General features: G+C 37.0%; 1 protein-coding gene across 4 annotated transcripts; it reads left to right on the top strand.

The window, feature by feature from the left end:
- The first annotated feature begins 4,606 nt into the window (after positions 1-4,606).
- LOC129718326 (uncharacterized) lies at positions 4,607-16,104 on the top strand. 4 transcript variants are annotated; one of them, XM_055669004.1, is made up of 8 exons: positions 4,607-4,722; positions 10,565-10,746; positions 13,096-13,250; positions 14,125-14,227; positions 14,283-14,614; positions 15,335-15,449; positions 15,514-15,638; positions 15,709-16,104. In XM_055669004.1, the coding sequence occupies exons 1-5, from the start codon at positions 4,671-4,673 to the stop codon at positions 14,334-14,336; spliced, it is 546 nt and encodes a 181-aa protein (XP_055524979.1). In that variant the 5' UTR covers positions 4,607-4,670; the 3' UTR covers positions 14,337-14,614; positions 15,335-15,449; positions 15,514-15,638; positions 15,709-16,104. The 4 variants fall into 4 exon arrangements, with proteins under 4 accessions (XP_055524979.1, XP_055524976.1, XP_055524977.1 ...); XM_055669001.1 differs by lacking the exon at positions 4,607-4,722 and adding an exon at positions 10,101-10,194; XM_055669002.1 differs by lacking the exon at positions 4,607-4,722 and adding an exon at positions 10,171-10,298.
- Positions 16,105-25,159: the final 9,055 nt, after the last annotated feature.

Raw genomic sequence — 25,159 nt, 5'->3', positions numbered from 1 at the left:
TGGCTGGAATTCTGGACGGAAACCAGTAAACAAGAAATCGGCAACTGGCACCTTTTGGTGCCTCGCAGTTTCATAATAGAAGCGGTTAGTTGAATTTTATGTTTTACAATTGCTGCTGTTAGCGGAAAAAAACCTTCCAAAAAATGCATGTTTATGTTGATGTTAATTTCACGACAGCGCTAGGTGTTAGCAGCTGAAAGGAGGAAAGACAAAATAGTACCGGTCATCTCGTGCCGGTTTCACCCGTTATGCTGGTGGCTTTAGTAGTAAATTGCTACTGCAAAACACTTAAATGGCTGGAATTCTGGACGGACTAACCAAAAACAAAAATATATTCGGCACCTGGCACCTTTTGTTGCCTCGAAATTTTGGTACAGAAGCGGCTAATTGAATTTTCTGTTTTACCAAATGCTGCTGCTAGCGGAAAAAACCTTGCAAAAATGCATGTTTGTGTTGGTGTTAATATTACGACAGCGGCCGGCGCAGCTTTCAAGAAACATTTGTCTCTACCATTCCATCATCTATGTAGCCCCGCCTTCTTTCTAATTATCTGACGAAGCCTTGGTATAAAACGTATCGTTCGAACATTTCACCCCATCAGTTTCACTACTAAATCGTACCGGCTACATACGGACGCTATCTTGAAAGAATTCTGGACGGACTGACCAAAAACATGGATATATTCGGCACCTGGCCCCTTTTGGTGCCTCGAAATTTTTTTACAGAAGTTTTGAAAAAGAAGCGTTGCAATTCCCTCTACTATTTGCTTCAATGGAATTTTTTTTTTATAAGAATACGGTAGTCAACGTCATGCGGTCGTGTCTTGAATACCACCCTCCTACTTTTTTTCAATTACGTTTGACCATGGCTCAAAACCGTTCGATAAGGAGGAGTTTTGAGGTGTTAGGAAGATAAGTACCCAATGATGGGCCTTTGGGTACCACAACCACGTTGTCCGCATTGCTCGATTGCCTTTTTCCCATAGTGGCAGCTTGCTAAGTCCGGCCAAAACAGCACAGATCTTTTATGGTGCTTTAGAAAAATTAAACCAAACGTGGTTTTGAAAATTTCGGCCACCTTTTCTTTTCCTGACACAGCATAAAAATTCTGTTCCGAAAGCTGCTAGAAATCCGCCTTCATATAAGTTTCGTCTTCCATAACACAGTCGAACTTTGTGAGCAGATTTGTATACAGCTTTCAGGACCGCTGCATTGCCGACGTGTTTTGTTCGCAATCTCGGTTTGCCACCTTCACCATCTTGAACGTTTCTCAACCCGGCTCGTTTCTTGGCCCACTGCACAGTAGTAAGGGAGACATTGAGTTTGGCAACAACGTTCCGTATGCAGAGGTTAGGATTCCGTCTATATTTTACCGTCACTCTCTTCGTCGTTACTGTCTCGTCCAGATTCCGATTGCCGCAGCTTCCAGGTTTGTTGGCGGTCAACATACACTCCGCGAGCTCATTTAAAACGTTTGTGATGATGAATTTGGTTCCATCCAGCCATTTCGTCAACTTGGCGTGTGAAAAGGCTTTCGGTACTGCTGCTTCGCCGACATGCTGCGCGAGCAAAATATCAACATGCTGCTCCTCTTGCTTGAAAACTGAAGAGCAAACGGCGAAAACTCATCATAGCAACCATAAGGCAATCCACTGGTAAATTTTCACGGTTTGTACGTATGTTATTGTTGTTAATAAAGTTTCAAAACCAAAAGGATGTCGGCAAAAAAGTGATATTTTATTGTTGTGTTTGGGATTGTCACTCTCGATACTAGAGCAACTGATAGGACAACGTTTATAACCAAGTTAGAACCGTTGGAACATAACAGTGGCTGTCAAACGTTGTAAACAAACTGAAATCAGCTAATCGTAACTCTCAGATCGTAACCATGATGTATAGATACATGGTGTAACGGTTTGATCAAAAACTAGGTGCGCGGTGAGGTAGCTTTTTTGCACTGGAGGGTTGGAGACGAGACGTCGCTAAGTGACAGCCAGCAAATTTTCATATAACAACAGTTCATTTATTTTCGCTTGTTATGGTGGTTGTGTTTCTTATTAAGAGCCCCGCTTTAAGAGGCCTGTTCTGCCGTAATCTCGCAGACTGACATAAGCGCCATTTTTTTCAAATATGGGGTTCTTATGCCAATTTGTTCGTTATTTGAAGACTTATCTTTTGGTATCTTTCTTTTAGTTGTTACTTATTCGTACGTTGCATAAAATCAAGAAAACTAAATGACGTATGCGCCATTTCAATACAAAAGTGACAAGTAACCCGTTTGTTTTTGGGCCGTATTTAAGAACTGATCAATTTTGTATCACGGCAGTGTTCCGAATGTGCCGCTGCGTCCGATCTTTTACGCTAAAGAGATGAATACGCGTGTAACAAAACTAGTACACACTTAGATAATATCACCGAGTACGGTAAAATTAATAACCGAGATTTCAACAGCTGAGATCTCGGTAAAAATCTCGGTAATACATCAAAATACCAAGATTCTGTAAAATCAACAATCGACAACTTGTTAAACTTCAACGAGATTCTCGGTAATATTTTACCGGGACTCGGAAATTTTACCTGTCGAATTATTACGAAAATTTCGGTAAAAATTACTGAAGTACGCATTTTACGATTTCTCAGATAAATCCAGGAAATGATGAAAACGATTAATTATCCGTATAATTTTATTAATTATTATGTCAAATTATTCAACTTATTACAGCTTTGGTAGAAACAGGAGAGTGCGAAGCGAGTCGTTAGCCTACAAAATTGAGTAAGGAAAAAATTAATTGTTTTCTTTTAGTATTATGTTTGCAATAAACACAAACAAGATCTGAGACATAATATTGTATACTTACTCAACATTCTAGGTTAATCTGAATATTACAGATTTCTCCAGAATGATAATTAACCGCGAAACCTGTTCCTTTTACATCCAAACCGAAACACGAACAAAACTGATAGTGAAGCTTTCGTTATTTTGACAGTTCTATTTTTCGGAATCTCGGTAAGCGCTTTTTTGGTTCAACGAAATCTCGGTTAAATGATGTCAAGCTTCCAAGATTCGGTATTATAGTTTACTGAACTCGGAAATTTGCTGTTTTAAGGATTTTTTCGGCAAACAAATTTGCGGTGTTCCGGTAAACACCTTCGGTTTCCGATTTCTCAGTAATTTTGTTACGAAACAACGGTAAACGAAAATGTTTTCAAGTAGTTCGGTATTTTACTTTACCGAAAAAAACATTATGCAGTTAAGTGTGTAGGACTTCAAATCTGATAACGATAACTGAAATTGCAATCTACAGAATCTACCAGAGCCGTCCATATTATACCTTGAATCTAGTTGATCGGAACCAGAAGCAAAACAGCCGCTCAACCATGGACTGAAATGTTTCGGGAATTAGATAAAGTGTTTGGATCAGCACTGAAGATGTTGGAGGAAAATAAATGAGTCTCCAGAAATCTGGATTAAATGCTGCAAGTTCTGATCTGCAATTACGTGTTGCTCCCTACGTTATTTGATGTGATTTCGTAAACACCGGCAGGGTGAAAATGTGCTTCTGAACCGTCGTAGATATCTAAATTATTATTTTCCGGTACAGTATCCTTCTTTTAACTAAAATGGGCTGGTTGATCACCCCCGTGATTTGTTCCGGTAAGCGCAAGCAGAACAAAGCTGCTGTTACTTTATCCACTGCAGCTGTGTTATTAATTATTGTTTATAAACAATTCGATGCCATGTCAACTATTTTTTCAACATGGCTTACTCTAATACAAGACGTGACAGCTGGTCACCGTTACATTCAACCAATTTGAACCGGCTGCTGATTGGCTGAATTCGATAACGCAATCGTCGGAAGAATAGAAAATATAATAGAAGTAATAATACAACGAGGTTACTTTTCACTGTAAAGCAGTGATGCTGGAGAGTCATAATTTAGCTATTATAATTGTTCATAAATAATGATGCAAAAGTATGCAAGGTACATGATATTACCGAGTAATGTATTTCACTGTTATAACTTTAAAAATGCATTGATTAATCGTTTATTACTATTTCGGTTGCGAGCCAGGAAACTTAGGAAGAAAAAATTTGGGTACCAAGAAACTTAGGAAGAAAAAATTTGATAATAGAAGTATGCTTTATTGAACATAAAATAATAAATAAGAATTGAGTATTATTCGCCTATATATTGCAATTTTAATTTGTTTTCTTTTCATTGACCTGCAGAAGTTGTTGAAAATAATCATTCTGGCATCAACGGTATGGAACGTTCAAAAAAATTTCGACGGGGATGGCGGCCGTTACGAAAAGAAAAATAAGAAGCCAGCTGTCGCGTCTTGTCTTAGGGCTTACTACACGCTGCTTTATTTTAACTCTAATTTGATTAGGATCTACTCAGTTTGGTATTCTTATGCAAAATGTCAAAAAGTGAGTAACCGGGTGCTGGATAATTGAGTAACATTTACTCAAATTTTCATAATTGCCATGTTTACTCAATTTTGAGTTTTTATCCATGATGTTTACTCACCCCTGAGTATATGTCAAAAATTTTCAACGGCGGTATTGTTTGTATAAAAAGTGTTACTTTCCAGTGAGAGTTTTATAAACTGCATTGTTATTTCGTAGAAGTTTCCTCAGTTGCAAGTATTGTTTTCGAAGGCGAAAGAATGGAACAGGTTAAAGCCTTACTCGATGCGGAATCATTCCAAAAATTAAAAGGTAAGAATATGAAATGCCAAGTCAAAACTTTATTTAAAACTAGTTGACCTGTCGTGGCTACGTTCAAAATATATTTTAAATTATAAATCTTCACACATACATCTTTCACACATACTTCATGCACACATACATCATAAACACATGCACCATGCATACACACATCATGCACACATACACCATACACACATACACCTTGCACACATTCACTATGCATTACCGTTTGCGTTACTGAAAGTCAGACGACTAAGCGAACTATTTATATTCCGATTTTGTTTTAAGGATTTCGTTGTCATCTCCCTTCGTGCGGAGTGCTTGTGCCCGGTTATATTGATGAACTAAAATCGCATTTCGTAAATGTTCACAATTTAAACACCAGCAAAATTAATGAATTACCATTCAGGTGCTCTGAATGTAACATTTTATATTCACGATTTAAAGATTTGAAATGCCATATAAAAAAATCTCACGGACCACAGCTTGACGACCGTACAGACGCATTATCAAATTCCGAACATTACGACTCAAAATCAACAATTCCAGACGAGACTGATCCGAACCCAGACTATTCGAACATTACAAACGACATGTTTTTCAAAACGACAATTTCTACTGAACAAATAATTGAAATGATCAATGAGTTTATCACAAAAATGCGTTGTGATGTTTCAATACCGGAGTCAAAGATCCAACAGTTCATCACGACTGCACATACTTTACTGAACGGGTATGAGATGTACTTCATGGGTTTATTCAAATCATTTCTAGAAGTTAAAAGCATCAGTTATGATGATATTCATGCTCAAGAAACAATCAACAAGATGTCGTTGGTAAATGTATTTGGCGAGGTTAGAAAACCAGTAGACAGTTTGGCGTATTTATCTGGACTGGCGGGTTATGCTTTACCCGATTCAAAAGAAGAGGTTTTAGGTAGAAGGAAAGTTACGAGTATCGCACGCAGTTTATCAAAAGCTAGTCGCCACCCTGCACGAGTAAGTCAAAAGACGAAGGTAGTGAAGCATGTCGCTCATTATATTTCTATAAAAGATACGCTAGCACTAATCATGCAGAACCATAGAGCAAGAAAAATGATTGAGGAAGAAAAAACCGAAAAAAGTATTCTGTGCGGGTTCAAGGATGGTTCTAGATTTCAACATCATCCGTTTCTTCAAAACTACCCCGAAGCACTGAGACTTTCATTGCATCTTGACGATGTGGAGCACCGAAACCCGTTGGGCTCCCGTAAAGGAATGAAAAAAATGACTATATTTTGTTTTAAAATTGAGAATTTTGACTCCATCGTGAACTCTGAGTTAAACCGGATTTATTTAACACTCACAGTTAGTGCTGCTGATTTGAAGATATATGGATACGAACGAGTGCTTCGTCCTTTGATTCAGGATCTTCTTTTGTTGGAATCAGAAATTGGCGTGAAAATCAAAATAGACAATGGGAAGGACTTCGTTTTACGAGCAGTATTGGTTCATGTAATCGGAGATACACTGGCTATTCACGATATATTTCGTTTGATGGGACCCCAAGCGAAAATGTTTTGCCGTATGTGTTACATGCCACGAAATGCTTTAAAACAGGAACATTCTCAAGAATCATTTCCTTTAAGAACAGTACAAAGTGTACAATCGGACATTCAAGCAATTCAAAACAAATTAAAACTACCGTCAGATTTAGGTATTGTGGGAGATTGTGCACTACATAAGCTGAATTTTTTTCATATCGCTACTAATAACACAATGGATCCCATGCATGACATTCTCGAGGGCATTGCACCAATGCTTATTAAGTTAATTTTCAATGATATCGTGAATTGCGAAAAAAGTATGGACTTCAACTATGGATTTGTTGAATCACGAGATAAACCATCGCCGAGCTTTTCGTTGAAAAATATTAAGCCACCAGGTTATTCGATTCCACAATCTGCTGCTCAGACTTGGACACTTTTGAGAGCATTTCCTTTCATGTTTCACGCAAATATCGTTAGTAATACCAACTATGTTGATTTAATCGGATCATTGTTAAGAATAACTTTTTTTGCGTTTTCTAGTAAGCTATATGTAGCACAAATTGGTGACTTGAAGCAAGAAATTCAAAGTTTTCACAAACTGTTTCGCGTTTGCTTTCCCACAGTAAATTTCATCAATAAAATGCACCATCTTGTACATTACCCTTCGATAATTAAAGAAGAGGGACCTGTGGCTAACTTTTCGTGCATGCTTTTCGAAGCGAAGTTTAAAGAGACCAAACGTCAGACAAAGACATGTAATAATTTCCGCAACTTATCATTAAGCCTAACAAAACGTTTTAATCTCAAACAAATTTATGCAATCATCAATCATACTTACGATCTGAATAATGTAACAATACTATCTTCAACTTCAATTCTTAAGCAACACTGTGAATATTCTTTGCTACTTTTTGATTTTCCAGAAACAATAACATTGATAAATCACATGAAAATTAATAGTACCACTTTTCGCCCAGGGTTGATACTTAAATATGAGATGTGTAACAAATTATTTTATGGCGAAACAAAACATATAGTAAAAAATGATGACACAATTGTATTTTTAATTGAAGAACTAAAATGTGCTGCATTTTTTAAGGCATACAATAGCTATAAAGTTGAACACACCAAAAAAATTATACGTTTATGTATTGATAAGGTTTTTACCAGGAAAACCTATAACTTATGGCAATTTAGAAACGATCATGAAAATTACATTTCCTTGAAATACAATGATTGAAGCCGACTAAGTTATATCTAATAAATTGTTTCATGTTTCTTGTTCAAAAATGTTAAAACATTTTTTACACCGAAAAACCTAATTCGACTAATCACACGATAACTCTACCCTATCGCTCAAGATATACTATTTTGTAACATTGAAATTTGCGAACTATCACAATTGCAACTGCCCTTCAATAGAAATTTATATTTGTTAGCTACGCTTAACACTAACTGTAGACTTATTTGTATGAAATAATGTGGCATCAATAGGACCACGGCTCAATGCATCTCGAATTGTTGATTAAAAAGAATGACCGTATTAAAAACTCTGCTTGACTGAAATGGCTTAATTTGATGATATCCTTATTGTGCCTTATCATCTTTATTCTTAACAACAATTCTTCCACGATGATATTAAATCTTCAGTTTTTGTCATAGTATAGCTAAAAAATGAAAAGTAAAAAATACCGAAAACTTTCGATAATCAAATATTCTTTACCTTTCGTTAGAGTTTGTTGACTGTCCGATGTTTTTAATAAAATTCATCTTATTCATCAAGCCCTTAGTAATTATCAGATGCCTATATGAGTATTTTCTTATCATCCACTATAAAAGAAACCACAGACCTCTCACTTATTCGAGACAAAATCAAATAAACAAAAATACATCAAACAAAATACATCGAGCAGCCGGCAGTCAACAGCAATTCAGCAATTCTTGGCCCCTTCAGAAAGGTTTCAAATACAAAAAGCTGTTACGATCACAAATCTTTTCGTGTAAGGTATATTGACCAGTGGTGGACCCTTCTAATGTTATGGACACTAACATACTAATTTGTCGGAAATTCCCTCAAACAGCGTATTTCTGATGATCTTTAACTAATATGCTAATATATTTATCTAATATATTTAACTTATATATTTAACTAAAATGCAGTTAAACATTACACAACTTTCTTGAACAAAAAGTCGTTCAAACTTGTATTAAAACTTGTTTAAGCATGAGTGTCCTTAATACGATCATCAATTATAAAACTGGCACCTGTAATAAACCCTCTCCGTATAAAGTACAGAACGTACGTACAAAAATCCAATAAAATTCCAGATAAAAATAATCAATTATAAATCCTTTTCTGCGAGATATAGATAATATTGTGGTTTAGCATACGGAATAATAGTTTAGCCACCTAAAACACATTTTACCCACGATAGTCCAATCCTTTGGATAATAAGTATTCTCAATCAAGAATAATTGGTCAAGGAGTCGTAAAAAACGAAGTGTCCACTACCAGGTAATATACCTTATTTATGCTTATACGAGTAGTGTGTGTGTGTGTGGTTCTTGATCATACGGTATCATACAATCTAAACATATAAAAATGCAACTCTGTCAGTCTGTCTGTCTATTTGTCTGTATGATCCATATAGGCTTGGAAACTACTGAACCAATCGGCGTGAAATTTTGTATATAGAGATTTCAGGGGCCGAGAAAGGCGACTAAGATACATCGAGACCCCTCCCTCTTCTGGTGGGGAGGAGTCCTTTATAAATGGAATAAAAATTTCTTAACATCTCGAGAACTAACCAAGTTTATGCAACCAAATTTGGCAGGTGAATGTTTTTAGGGGTAACAAATATGTTCACAATATTTTGACACCCCTCCCTCTTCTTGAAAGCAGGGGGCCCATACAAATGAAACACAGATTTCGCACAACTCGAGAACTGATCAAGTAAATACAACCAAATTTGGCATGTGAATGTTTTTAGGGGTAACAAATATGTCCATAATAGTTCGACACTCCTCCCACTTCTGGATAGGAAGGCTCTTATACAAATCAAACACAAATTTAAACAGTGGTTTGACACTCCTCCGTACTCTGGAAGGGGGGCTGGTCTCCCATACAAATTGAAGAGATATTTCAATCAGTTTTCCGGAAAACAGCTAAAAATGATCGGATCGATGCACAGGAGTCAAAAATCGACTCGAGACGCCATTTTTAAATTTGAAATTAAAACTTCCGGTTGCCAATATGAGTGTAAGATGGCGACTTCCTAAGATGGCGACTTCCGGTTTTTGGAAAATAGCGGGAAGTGACCAAATACAATCCAATATGGGTATTTCCGGAATCTTAATGTTGCACTGAGACCGGAATCGACCTTAGACACCATTTGAATTGTAGAATGGCAACTTGACCGAATTCTACGCAATGTGGATATTTCCGTAATCGAGATGATGCTTAGAAGCCAAGCATTGACCCTGGACACCATTTTACATTTAAAGATGACCACTTTAAGTTTTTGGAAAACAGCCAAAATAACTGAATAACCACCCAATATGGGTATTTTCGGAATCAGATTGATGCCAGAGAAACAGCTGAAAATGACCGAATACCACCCAATATTTTCTGAATCAAGGTGATGTACAGAAGCCAGAAGGCGAGGATGTTATCATTTCGATAAAACCAATCATTTGAAACATTTTGTTTTTTGACTTTGATCATATCCTATGGTCGCTCCGTCGTATATTTGCAGACTATAAACAAATCGCAAGGGATCAATCATTTTGAAATGTTTGAAATTATTTAATTAAATACAAAAATGGGCGGGACGAAGTTTGCCGGGTCAGCTAGTTATAATGTATTTATTGGCTGTGTAATTTAGTGTTTACTGAAGTTTCAAAGATGTGAAACAGTTTTTGGATAGCGTGTTATATTTTTTCCTATTCTAAAGGTTTGTGAAAATATATCTGTAGAGTAGCTGGAACAATTTGTGAAAGTTCAGTGTTTTAAACATTACATTAATAAGACAGTTCTCGATATTTTTTTCAAATAGATGTGAGTGCGAACATGTTCAAACCTAGTGATTTGCTTACTTTGTCCAGCTTTGAACAGCTAATTTTCCCTTTTTTTACGATTGCTATTATATCCATTCATTAAAAAAAATTAGCAATATGTTAAAACAGAGACAAAAAGAACTATTTTTTACGAGCGTTTGACATAATATTACTGTTTCGATTTTCAAATTCGCAAATTAAAATTGTAGAATCTTGGTGAAAACACTTAGGTAATTATAATTCTTTTTACTCTTTTAATTCTTACAGCTCAAAAAATTGATGATATTTCCTTGGTGCTTCTGAAAGACAACGATTTGAGAGATATCGGTATAAACGAGAAAGGACCTCGGGTGGTCATTTTGCAGATTATAGAAAATCTGAACAGTTCTCATGATAACGTTAATGATAAGGAGAATACGACGATTGTGATAATACCTCCATCAAAACAAGTAAGTTGAACTGGAAGCAAAAAGAAGTTGATTAGATTCAGCTCATAAGTGACATTGATCAGTGGCTTACAGGAGGCTTCAACTACATGGTTTTATTCAAGATTAACCCGTTATATGGCAGTGCAAACAATATTGCCACCAACAAAATACATTTTTTTCGCTGCACAAAGAATATTGTTTTGAAATTTCGCTTAACCAAAAACTTCTAAAGGTGTCTTAAAACACCTTAGTTTTTTCTAGAACTGCTAGAAGTGTGCAATATTTATTTTGGCTTCATTTTTATGTTAACAAAGCATGATTTTAGAACGTCGTTCGGAAATTTCTTCTTAATTTGGTAAAAATCCAGCAAACCGGTAAGTTCTTCACTAGAAACTTTCTGTTTAGCACCTACTGTGTTAGATTATGCAGTTGTTTTGTTAAAATACATGGTGTATATGACGACAAATTTCAAATTTCTTCCCAAAATTTTGTTCAGAATACCACTTGAATAATTCTTCACTTTGATCTTTACCATGCAAGATAAATGAAGTGCTACTGTTATAATCTAATTACCATGATGTTTCATGTTTTATCATTACAAAAAAAGGAATCTTACAATGCAGCTGCAAAAAAAATGTTTCCACCGTTTTGGGGGTTAACGGGCAGTGGCAAGTATATTGCCACCAACGTTTGTACGGTTAACGGCCAGTGGCAACTATATTGCCTCCAATTTTTTCAATTGATTCAATAGTGAATTGTTGAACAAAGGTACAGATTTGTTGTTCCTCCTGTAAGGAATACGTTTTACTTAAGTTTATGTCAATTCCTTGCGTAGTTTCCACGGCCTTATAAAGGGTTAAGCATGCCAACCGTGCGATTTTTTTTGGACGGTCCGGTTTTCTGGGGGCGGTGTCCGGTTTAAGGCCCGAATACACACAAGGCGTAATGACGCCTTCTCCCTGCTAATTAGAAGCAGTAATCGCGCCTTCCGATGGGACGCCTTCCAGCCAGAACCTTTCAGCTTTGCCTTCTAGCGAAGAAGGTAGTCGTTCGCCGCCTTCGGCTGCGTACTTGGCTGCCTTCCGTGTAGACACATCGCGCCTTCCACACGGTCTTGTGTCCCCTTCTTTTGGCGAAGGCGCTGGCAGCGCCGTGTTGTATGATTTTCCACCTGCTGGTGATTTTAGAAGTGTGTTGTTTTATTTTTTCTTACAACAAACATAAATAAACATAACTTGGGTGGCATAACGACATAAAGGTTAGCACACGGCGGAGCTCGAGACGGCGTGATTGCGCCTTCCGTGTAGACAAGTGGAAGGTGGTAGATGCTAGAAGGCACATTAGAAGGTTTCAAGAAGGTATTGACAATTTTCGTCAGAAAGGCGTTATCACGCCGTCTGTGTATTCGGGCCCTTAGATTTTTATCATTATTTGCAAACTGTTCTGAAAACACTCATGTTTGTGAAAAGTAATTTCACCTATACTTGCACAGGGCTTCTTTATCTAGGTAATAAGTTCCAACCGGTCTTACCAAAGAAAATTGCACCTCAAGAAAAGTATACAGTCAGGTTTTTTTTTCACGCTCTTTTCACGCGGATTGTTTTACGACGTCTTTCCAAATAACGCGGTTTTTTATGTCGTTTTCAGAATAACGCGGTATCCATCGTGCAAGAAAAATACTTTGCTGTACTGGTTTTCAAATTTGGATGTGCGAAGAAATGGTGCATAGATAATTTCAGGCGCGAAGTTATTTCTGACGAATATAAATAACTTTGCTGCTTGTTAAATAAACAAATACATATTCTTCAATCGAAAGGTGGCTAAATTTTATAATATAACAACAAGACAACAAATGTAATAACAATCGCGTGGTACGATGGACATCAAATTCAATTTTCCAATTACAATGTCAATCGATGAAACATTTATTTAAATACAATGGTGAACACTTACATTTTCAATGCGACTTGAACACACATACATACACAGATGGACTTATATGCACATACACATATATACACTCACATGCACACACGCATATACACACAAACATTTACTCAACTACCAAAACTAAGTCGATAGGTATATACAAAACCGTTTTTTCCGAAAAATTCAACGCGCGTATCATATATTTTACATTCAGCTTTTAATTTTTAATCTGATGATATATAATGAATGTCTAATATCACTTTGATCAAGACAGACCTAGAAATAATATGTACCTAACATAATAAGAAAATAAAAAAAACTGATAAGTAAAACATCTTTCTGTATATAATCTAGATTTCGTTATGTTCATGCTTGTTTTTGTACCTTATTAAATACTTATTAACCACATGTTGTAAAATATTATTGTTCCAATCTTTTCAGATACTCCGAGAAACGCTCGTTTCAGATAATAGTTTCCGACTAAAAGTATTGCAGCCGGTACTGGATCGAGGTAACATACCAGATAAAAATGGTATCAGTTTCCTTACTAGAGTAGCTTGTCAACCATTCGAAAAACGGATTGAAAATGGTCACGTGTAAGTAAAGATTCTGTTTTCTTTCAGACTATATATTATAGGTATTTATATCGAGCTCGTTTACAAATACCCAGCCATAAAAATACTCACCTCCATTGACGAGTAATGGCAGATACACTGTTTATGACTGGTATTTGTATACGAGCTCGACCTGAAGACCGTTATGTGTTTGGTAAAGTAGTAAAATTTTCGACTCGAAGATGTTTCAGGGTTGTCGTCCGGCATTCTTACGACGTGACCGGCCTACCGCAACTCATTGACTTTCGCCAGGTATGCAATGGGGTTCTCTCCAAGCAGCGCGTGCAGCTCATGGTTCATGCACTGTCGACATTATCCGTCGTCCATCTGTACTCCACCGTAGATAGTCCACAGCATTTTCCGTTCGAAAATTCCAAGAATGTTAAGGCCTTCTTTCATAAGCGTCGTTGTATCGGTTTCGTAGAGGACTACCGGCCGTATCAGGTACATCGTCAACTTTTTGCACTAGACTCGATCGAAAAGGTCATGTGCGAACCAATATCCGCACCGCAATTGGTGCGTACGTTCGTATGTCTGAGAAGAACGGGCTGTCAATGAGACCATGGTCGATTTGATTTATTGTACGTTGGTCAGGTGATCTCTAAATAGTTTTGTGGATGTCCTTTTGGGGGAAGAAGTTACTTCGGAATACCAATCTGTGGGAAGTTGCGAAGTTGCCGTACGCTGGCCGTTGTGGTTCGCCACGGTGTGCAGGCTGTGCGGGCCGACCACCGCCTTATATCCCTTCCCTACCGATCTGAGTGTTCATCTCCCATGATTGTGCATCTAGTAGCCTCTTTTCAGCGAGAATTACTCACTTAATGATGAACATTATGTTAATACTTTTTTTTTACAGATATCCCTCTACAGAAGAACAGCAGAAATTAGCGAATGATATCGTTGAATTGTTTCCGCAGCTTCAGTGTAATAATGACAGACCTGAAGGGGCTCCAGATTCGGTAATGTGACCAAAATTATTTGTATTTGACACAAATTTTCATATTTTTTTTCCAGTGGCTTTTTTTTGGCGAAACAGTGGAATGGAACAGGGTAAACACAGTGGTATGATTTACCATCGAATTCGAAATATCATTAAGAAGCTTCCACCGGAAATGCGTAAATACCAGCGATCAAAAAGCGTGAACAAAACTACATCCATACCAACAGAACTTTTGAGTAAAGCCGAAGTTCTACGCACGTTGGACGCAACGAAAAATGATAAAAAAAGGATTTGTCAGGAAATGGAGGCATGTTTCCCTTTGTTAAAATTTTTGCTCAATGCAAAGAAAAGTGCAACCGAAATTCACCAAATGTTTCCACATCTAAGTGCATACAACGGATATATGGTAACGTACATACACACAATCAAAATTAAATAAAAACAAAATCATAAAATGAATCCTAAGTTACCAACGCTTCTTCAGAATTCAAAAATAAACTCTAAATAGTATGCTGTAGAGTTTATTTTTGAATTCTGAAGAAGCGGTTTATAAAACTCACAGTAACAACGATACGCATTAGTGACGATTGCTATTCTAATCAGCAGCAACAGTCTTGATATTGATTTATTTTCATAATAATTTATAGTTGTTGAACATTACGCAAATTCAGTTACAAAAAAGGATAAAAAAACTTCGTCGACCACACTGATGATTCACTTTTGAAAACATTAATAAATATAAAACTTCATCCTAACACTAGAATAGGCGGTCTTACTTACCTCGCTTTTGCTATAAGTTTTTTACTTTCTCTCCCTTGAAAATGCCTATTAGTTATATTTACCAATAAATTAGTCCCAATAATTAAAAGAAATGACAGTTGAAAAATAGGTAGTGTTTTCTTGATTGACAAAACTAATAACTGGAACTTCAACCATGAAAAATTATTAGTAATGTTTTTAGTATTTTTTTTTCATTGGCATTCTTGTTGACAAAAAAATCGAACATTTTATTGAATCTGTTGTATGACTTCTAATTAAAGTATTATATGGAGACTTAGTCTTTGTTAATCACAACTTGTATTATTTAATGTTTGTTTTGAAAACTAAAAAGTATTATTTTTTTCAGATCCGTAAATCGTTTACTCAACTCTTTCCGTGTTGTGAACCTGAGCCGGATTTCAAGGGAGTTCTATCGAAGTGTCTTCTATACTCATCCAGTAAATTCATGCAAGTTGAGGATGGTAAATAATCATATGTATTTGTTTATTTTAATTAAATAATCTATCGCAAATTCGTTTTCTCTAGAATACATTAAAGGATTCCTGCGCATGTTTTCGAGTATGCCAATGCGTGGACTCCGCCGGAGAATTGACGGTACATTATCAATTTCCGAAGAACAATTGGCGTCGCCTTTTATTCGTTGGTTAGCAGTAAGTATCTAATTTGTCATCAAATCAATAATTTCTTAATCAATACAATTATATTCCGTAATAATTCCAGCCCAACATCAGTATTGCAGAGGATTTAAAAACATATAAAGAATCTCTTCAAAATGAACAACCGCATGTTGTATGCTCTGCGATGCCGTTTAAAGCCGGGCCTTTATTCGTGATAATAAACAGAAATATTTGTATTGATGTACAGTGCTCAATACATGCAATCGATACACTATTTAAATCCTTCGCAGTGTTTGGCATAGAAATTCCCGTACACATGCGTATGATGATGGATTTTCTGGCGTGCGTATTGTACAAAAATATGAGCCACAGTTCACGGGCAACTGTGAACCGCTTGGTTGCCGCATTCTACGAAGCCACTAAGGCAGAAGACACGGAAATGATTTAAAACATTTATAATATTTCGATGGAAAATAAATCTGTTTTTGATTGTTCTGAATTTATTCCATTTATTGAATCGTATTTATAAAAAACCAGAAACCATCAAATTTCAAAATTTACGCATACTGGGTAACTTGTACTCATTTTCGTTAATTTCTGGTTTTCATAAACAGAGTAGATTCTACTCAGTTTTTGACGTATGACGCCCTTACTCAGAAGTGAGTAACCGTAAAAGTACTCTAATTAGGGTACCTCCACTTTTATCAAAAATGAGTGATATCTTACTCACTTTAGAGTAACAAAAACTGAGCGTGTATGCGTTTTGACATACCGTTACACCATGTATCCTAAGACAAGACGCGACAGCTGGTCACCGTTACATGCAACCAATTTGAACCGGCTGCTGATTGGCTGAATCCGATACCGCAATCGTCACGTAGAAAATACAACGAGGTTACTTTTCACTGTAAAGCAGTGATGCTGGAGAGTCATAATTTAGCTATTATAATTGTTCATAAATAATGATGCAAAAGTATGCAAGGTACATGATATTACCGAGTAATGTATTTCACTGTTATAACTTTAAAAATGCATTGATTAATCGTTTTTTACTATTTCGGTTGAAGTCCAAGAAACTTAGGAAGAAAAAATTTGGGTACCAAGAAACTTTGGAAGAAAAAATATGATGGTAGAAGCACAGACTAACAAAAAAAATTTCGACGGGGATGACGGCCGTTACTAAAAAAATAATAAGAAGCCAGCTGTCGCGTCTTGTCTTAGCATGTATCTAGGTATACATCATGATCGTAACTGTCTCGTGGATTACCTAATTGTATTTACGCTCAACTGTGTAAACATAAATACCCCATTTTGATGTCGACCAATTTTTGCGCATTCCACACACTTAATATATCTCGGCAAACATCCCAACAGCCGATGGAGCTCGGCGAAATTTTTAACAATTGTCAGCAATATATTTCGACGAACAATCAGCAAATATATCGATCAACTGTAAACCAGCAGGTAATAAATTTCGTTTGCCGAAGTTCTTGAAAATTCTGCCGAAAACTTGTAGGACATTTCGCTGAATTTATCAGCTGTTGACTGCCGTGATATGACATTGTGACGTAGATCCAGGTGATCAGTTTTTCAGTACGGCCCAAAAACGAATGAATTTCTCGCCACTTTTGTATTTAAATGGGTGCCTACGTCACTTTTTTTAATTTTATACAACGTACGAATAAGTAACAACGAGACGGAAGATACCAAAAGATAGGTCTTCGAATAATGAATAAATTGGAATGAAAAACCCATATTCGAGAAAATGGTCTTCAAGTCACTTTGTCATCTCACGGCAGTTGAGTTCTCGGCAACAAAATCTAAGTGTGCAGACTTTAGGCGAAAGGGAATTGGACTAGATTGGGGGCATGGATGAGTTTCAGATAAACGTATATAAAAAATATGTAGAGAAGGTCAATGCTCGCTAAGACATCACGAAAGCTAGGGTAAAGAAGGTATTTTGGCCAGCTTAAGGAATTCGTTGCAAAATTTATTAAATACAAACACAATTTTTCAACATAAATATTTACCTTATACATAATACCATTGTTAAGAGCTAAGTGTCTATTTCAACTTACATCGTTCAACATTGCAATATATTAAAAAATATCATATTAAAAAATATCAAAATTTCTACGAAGTACTAAAACATATTTTGGTCCAGAACCGTGTATGGAAATATTTTGTACTAATTATATAAAACATCATCATCGGTTTTTTTTTTGAGCAGAAATAGTGGATTTAAGTAGGACATCCTTCTGCTGCGAACTTCTGGAAATTTTAGACATCTAAAAATGAAAAGATTGTGCTTATAGCGGTTCGACAGGCTTCTCAGTCGATTTCATATCGTTATACAGTCAAACCAGTTTTTGTGCGAGGGAAAGGGACCGCACAAAATAAATCGCACAAATAGTAGGAGGGTGGTATTCAAGACACGACCGCATGACGTTGACTACCGTATTCTTATATTCCATTGAAGCAAATAGTAGAGGAAATTGCAACGCTTCTTTACAAAACTTCTGTAACAAAATTTCGAGGCACCAAAAGATACCAGTTACCGATTATTCTCGTTTACTGGTTAGTCCGTCCAGAATTCCAGCCATTTTAGTATTTTGCAGTAGCCATTTATTAGTAACAGCCACCAGCATAACGGGTGAAACCGGCACGAGATGACCGGTACTATTTTGTCTTTCCTCCTTTCAGCTGCTTACACCTAGCGCTGTCGTGAAATTAACATCAACACAAACATGCATTTTTGCAAGGTTTTTTCCGCTAGCAGCAGCATTTTGTAAAACAGAAAATTCAACTAACCGCTTCTATTATAAAACTGCGAAACACCAAAAGGTACCAGTTGTCGATTATTCTCGTTTACTGGTAGTCCGTCCAGAATTCCAGCCATTTTAGTATTTTGCAGTAGCTATTTATTACTAACAGCCACCAGCATAACAGGTGAAACCGGCAAGAGATGACCGGTACTATTTTGTTTTTCCTCCGTTAAGCTGCTAACACCTAGCGTCCGTATGTAACCGGTACGACTTAGTAATGAAACTGATGGGGTGAAATGTTCGAACGATACGTTTTATACCACACAAAACAAACACAAACATGCATTTTTGCAAGGTTTTTTTCCGCTAGCACCACCATTTGGTAAAACAGAAAATTCAATTAGCCGCTTCTGTACCAAAATTTCGAGGCACCAAAAGGTGCCAGTTGCCGATTATATTGTTGTTTTTTGGTTAGTCCGTCAAGAATTCCAGCCATTTAAGTGTTTTGCAGTAGCCATTTACTACCAAAAGTCACCAGCATAACGGGTGAAACCGGCACGAGATGACCGGTACTATTTTGTCTTTCCTCCTTTCAGCTGCTAACACCTAGCGCTGTCGTGAAATTAACATCAACACAAACATGCATTTTTGCAAGGTTTTTTTCCGCTAGCAGCAGCAATTGTAAAACATAAAATTCAACTAACCGCTTCTATTATAAAACTGCGAGGCACCAAAAGGTGCCAGTTGCCGATTTCTTGTTTACTGGTTTCCGTCCAGAATTCCAGCCATTTTAGTATTTTGCAGTAGCCACCAGCATTACGGGTGAAACCGGCACGAGATGACCGGTACTATTTTGTTGTTCCTCCTTTTAGCTGCTAACACCAAAAGGTGCCAGTTGCCGATTATAGTTTCCTGGTTAGTCCGTCCAGAATTCCAGCCATTGAAGTGTTTTGCAGTAGCCATTTACTACTAAAGCCACCAGCATTACGGGTGAAACCGGCACGAGATGAGCGGTACTCTTTTGTATTTCCTCCTTTCAGCTGCTATCACCTAGCGTCCGCATGTCACTGGTGCGGTTTTGGATTCAGAATGATGGGGCGCCGGCAGCTGTCGTAAAATTAACACCAACAAAAAGATGCATATTTGCAAGGTTTTTTCCGCTAACAGCAGCATAAACATCGGAAACAGAAAGTGACAACAACAATAACAACAAAGTCAGATCGATTGTATCCGTTAGTGTCGACTGTGCTTGGGAAGAGAGGTAGTGATTGGCTGCGCGGTATGATTTAGACAATCGATATTAATTACCAATTTTCCAATAGTGAATCTTAAACAATAGTTTGTTTTTGTTACATAAATTTAACCGTAAAAGAATTTCTGATCGATTGATGCCAAAACCTCGAAAACCTGATTATAGATGACTGCAAAATAAGCGCTCAAAACCTGACCACTTTTCTCTGGTTTTCCCTGGTTGAATTACTAGATTTTCAAATTCAGGGGCCTAACTTCGATATAGACGTTAGTCAACGTCAAAAAAATCATTTAAAACTTCACGTGCAGCTTCAAAACAATATTACCACAACACTATTGAAAAAAAAACTTTTTTATGTGGTGGATAGGGACCGCCCTAAAAAAAAATTTTCAGTTAAAAATAACTCCAAAGTTGTTGATTCTGATTTAGAATACCTATGAGAACAATTTTAAAACATCGGATTGATAAACGTAACTTTTTTAAACATACTAATCCTCTCAACCGCTTTTCTTCGTAGGCTAGCAATTCGTGACATTTCCTACGTAAAACTACGTAAATTACGTAAATTTTTTGACGCAACACGTATGTAATGCGTTGGAATTCATTCCAAGAATCGGAAAAACTAAATAGCTGAAAATGTTGTCGGAAGTGGTCCTTTTTCATATACCGCACAAAAACACTCCCAAAAAAAAAAATCGCACAAAAAATGTCGCACAAAATAAATTTCGCACCAAAACAGGTATGACTGTATGTGATAAATTAAGAAGTAATTCCTACCTGTAAATTGTCCCAAGCTGCTTCTTTGTTCAACGAGGAACGGCCGAATGGTAAACAAAAAACTGGCAAAACTTGACATGGCCAAAATATATTCGTTTTAGGAAGAGACATTTTTCAGCCATGCCTTAAACTACTATTTTAACTTCTTCCAACTTGTTAGAGTACTGTTTCTATATTATTTTATTGATGCTACTACAACAACGAATTGTTTCTTAAAGGTACAAATTTCTTACAATAGATTCCGAACGTTGACTTGTATATTACCTCTTCCTTTTGACTTTGGGTTGACTCAGCCATTACTTTGAATATCTATAAACTAATTCCAAAATAATGCTTCCTAGAGTCAGTTTTTTACAGCAAATCATACCTCGTTACAGTTTTATCCCTGGCGTTATGGCGTTACGTACATGACCAAATAACATACTCTATGTCGTGATAACCTTCGCCACAGGCACAGATACCACTTTTCCCGAGCCCAATACGACGGAGACGCGTGTCAAATCTATAATGGTTGGACATAAACCGAAACATGACGCAAAATGAATTTCGACCTACATCCAAATCCCTGAACCACGGGTTCGTCAACACCATGGGTATAATGGAATGTAGCCACCTTCCAGTTTCCCTTTGGTCCAAAAATTTTGTCAACTGGTGATCGTACTTCGACGTACAAATGCGAAAAATTTATTAAAGGCAATTGATCACTGTTTATTGGGTGTGCGATTTAGTTCTCGCTGTTTTTTTTTTAAATAAAAACTGCAACTTTTTTTTAAAAAATATTTGGTTTAGATATTCCTCAATTCCAGCCCATGGCTAGCTACAACTTTGCCCCACCTTTCTGGCAGAGCTCGAATACCGTAACGATAGAAGTGTTTGTCGTTTGAGGTTATCGCCATTGAACGGAACAAGTGATAATCGAACGGCGTAATATCTGGGAAATATGGCGGGTGAGGTAGGATTTACCATTCAATGACTTTGACAGTGTGAGGCCGAGCGTTGTCTTGCAGTAAAATCATTTTCTCTCCTCGTATTGTGGCCGTTTTGAGCGCATAATCACATGATTTTAAGTCGACTCCGTTCCCCACTGATGATTTCGTCCGGTTTCAATAGCTCATAATAAATAACACCGACCTGGTCTCACCAAATACACAGCATATCGGTTAGTCAGTCAGAGCAGTCCTGATGATTTTCTTTTCTTTGGATTGCAGTAATGAATTCATTTCCAACACCTGTCATAATACGATGAACGAAATCCTTCAATTTTGCCGCTGGAGCAGTTGCTTACAGGCGAAAAAACGACGCTCAACGTGCTGTAGCAGAAAAGAGAGAAAATAATCATTAGATGTCATAGAACAAAATGTAAATATTAAATATAATTGTTATACTGCCGTGAGATGACAATGTGACGTAGATCCAAGTGATCAGTTTTCAGTACGGCCCAAAAACGAATGAATTTCTGGTCACTTTTGTATTAAAATGGGTACCTACGTCACTTTTTTTTGATTTTATGCAACGTACGAATAAGTAACAACGAAAAGGAAGATACCAAAAAATAGGTCTCCGACTAATGAACAAATTGGCATGAAAACATGAAGGGTTTTGGCCTTTCTCCACGGAGGGACAGTCACCAACATCGAAATTACTGTCTTTAAAGCGACGGACGTTGTTTCCAAGTACGTTTTGTCACTTAGAGTAGTATTTCCGTAATCTTTTTTTAACTCTAGATGCGATTCAGCCGCTGTTTTCTTTGAATGGAATGAAAAAAGCTGGACTTTCCATAAACAACGATTATTTGTCACAAATTCGGACATTTTCCACATAAACGTAAATGACAATAAAATCCCTAGCGTGTCAAAGCGGTTTGTCCACTATTTTAAATTTCCGTCGTGTTTGTGATTTATGTCATTTGTGTCTTTTTCATACCTTACTCATTGTTATTGTTGAACATTTTTTTATCAATTTTTAATTTTTGTACCATTTTCTGTCGTTTTGCTATTATTATATTTTTTATTTCCACCATTTTTGTTGTTTTATTGTATAAAGGCAGTTCGAATTCAAATCTCAAAAGCCATTTTGAAAGCCAAGATGGCGATTTCTAGGGACGTTGCGATACCATTAAACATCGATACTTAGGATCGATACCTGTATCGAGAGCAGGTACTGATATTCCGATAGTATCGAGGCTAACGTATCGATACCTAAATGTATCGTTGTGCGATACCAGTTCATTCAAAATATAAGTCATAATTTTTTTATTATTTATTCCTCAAGATAAAACGTTTCATTCAATTAAACCATTTATATAGACCATTTTACGAGACGTTTCTGAACTCAATCTATGAATGAAATTTTGACAGAAAGCTCGGAACCGCTTACATAACGCACGTAAAAGCAACATCATCAACAGCAGAATACGTGACACCTGTCAGTTCGTAAAATGATCTATAAATTTACTGAATCTAGAAACACCAGCTTCTGCAGAAACTTAGTCAAAAGTCGATTACGCTTTTCCTTAATAATTGATCCTGTTTTCGAAAAGAGCCGCTTGCATGGCTCTGTAGATTTTACCTTCGGATCTACATGACCGTAGAACAGGATCGTTCCCGTAGGTTAATCTACAGAAATTTCTGTTAAATTGGCATTGCCGATGAGATGGCATGCATGCATACGATGTATCAAAATGGCACAGGAAACAGCAAGTTTTCTGCTTCGTTCGTTCTTCTTTACAGGGTTGTTTTGAGTCTTTTCGATACTGAGAGGTGTGTATCGATTTTGATGAAGTATCGCTGGTAAAACATCGATACCAAATATCCGAGTATCGGAAGCAGAAGGATCGATTCTGTATTAGTATCGGTGGTATCGCAACGTCCCTAGCGATTTCCGGTATCTGGAACACAGCCAAAAATAGCCAACTAACACCTTATAGGACTTTTTTCGGAGCCTGATGATATTTATAGCCCGTGAATCGTCCTCAGGTGCCATTTTGAATATTTTTAGAGCCACCCCATGATTTCTAGAGACCTGTTTTGTAAGCGACAGTCTATCGTAGTTTTAGCATCTATTATTCAAACAATTAGTGAAAAGAAGAACTTTGCCTCGAACCTAATTTCCACATATAAGAACGACATCTCTGAACAGAGTGCATGCCGATTAAAATAACATTTCATTTCTATTCTAGCGCAAAACGAAAAAATAATAAATCTTCGATCGTCTATTTTTGTCCTTAAAACGACAATTGTTGTTCAATTTAAAATCGAATATAATACTGACCGAATCTCTGTGCTACTCCGACACAAAGAATTGAAGCACCCTGACAATATAGTGGAAAGCTGTTTTCACTCAACTAGACACAGCCGTCAGATTTTAATATATAAAATCTTGTCCTGTTTTTATGGTTTGGACCATCTTGCAGTTCACGTTTTACCACCTCTGCTGATATGAAATTTAAGTAGTTAAGCTGTGATGCCTTCCCAATCATTTTCGTACATCAACTGGGACAGTATGGCCCAATACGACTCGTTTGGGAGATTTTGTTCCTCACGTATTTTATCACTTATATGCTTGTTTACGTACGGTGCAGTAATCGGCATTTTCCCGGGATTGCCTGCAGCTGCTTCTCCGTGTTCGATTGTAACGTTTCACGTCTTCCACCTTCAGGATTTTGACTACCGTGCCCAGCGACATGTTGAATTTTTTGGCCAGCTTCCTGATGCTAACGCCAATTTGGTTCTTAGCTGCAGCTTTCAATTTCGTCCGCTAGGCGGTGCTTATTTGTCTCCGTTGCCTCGGTTTTTAATTGTTGGCCCTCCATCGTAGAACCAAGCGATCATATTGTTAACTGTGGATTTATTTTAGCCCTCCGTTAAAAAGTGCTTCACCACTTCCGATTTCGGATGTTGTCCAAGCATTCGGCCGTTGCGACCGCCCTTCTCACCATCAACTAGTAAAATGATTGGCTCGAGTGGAAGCGGGCCCTCATATAGCAGGAATAGTCTTTTTCTGGTTAACTAGGTTTAATGTTCTGTCAACCGTCTTATTAAAATTTTCCGCGTTTGGGGGAATGCATTGATTTTCTAATTGAGAACGAGGGAAATTCGATTTAGGGGTTTCATTTTACAACTTTCAAATAGTTTAAATAATTGATTTCAACAAAGATAAATTGCTGCGATCAAGGAAGAATTCTATGGTAAAGCAACGCATGCCGGTAATAATTGGACATAATTGACCTGAAAAACTATTCTTTTCAAACTCTTCTTGAAACTCTCCACATCAATCTTGTTGCTGCCGTCATCGCTTAATTCTGATATGAATCAATAAAAAGGCGTACGCCAGAAATGTACACAAATCGGCGGAGAGTTTGTGTTTTCTTATGCTTCTACGGAGTGTGAAAGCAGAAAAAAAGTCGCCTACTTGATTGTCTTGCATCCGCGAGATAATGCCCCTTTGAAGATTCCCACCAGAAATGACTTGTTCGGCTTAACTCTGCGCGTCTGTTTATAAATAACACCGTTCATAGCGGTGTCACCAATTCGCGTTGACGGTGTGGCTGATATTTGTTTGGTTTCTGCGTGCGAAAAAGAAAGAAGGAAATATTTTTGCTTTTGTCTTCACGAACATTTTGACTATTACATACGAGAGTTCACGTAGGTGCGAACAGCCTTCGAAATCTCTTTCAACGCGAATAAACCGAATACTGTTGGCGTTCATCTTGGACGATACGTACAGTGAACTCTTGTTTTAGACATTTTTATTTTCTATAG

The sequence above is a fragment of the Wyeomyia smithii genome, chromosome 1 (genome assembly GCF_029784165.1).
Source record: "Wyeomyia smithii strain HCP4-BCI-WySm-NY-G18 chromosome 1, ASM2978416v1, whole genome shotgun sequence".
Taxonomy (NCBI): Eukaryota; Metazoa; Arthropoda; class Insecta; order Diptera; family Culicidae; genus Wyeomyia; species Wyeomyia smithii.
This window is presented reverse-complemented; position numbering and strand designations above follow the sequence as displayed.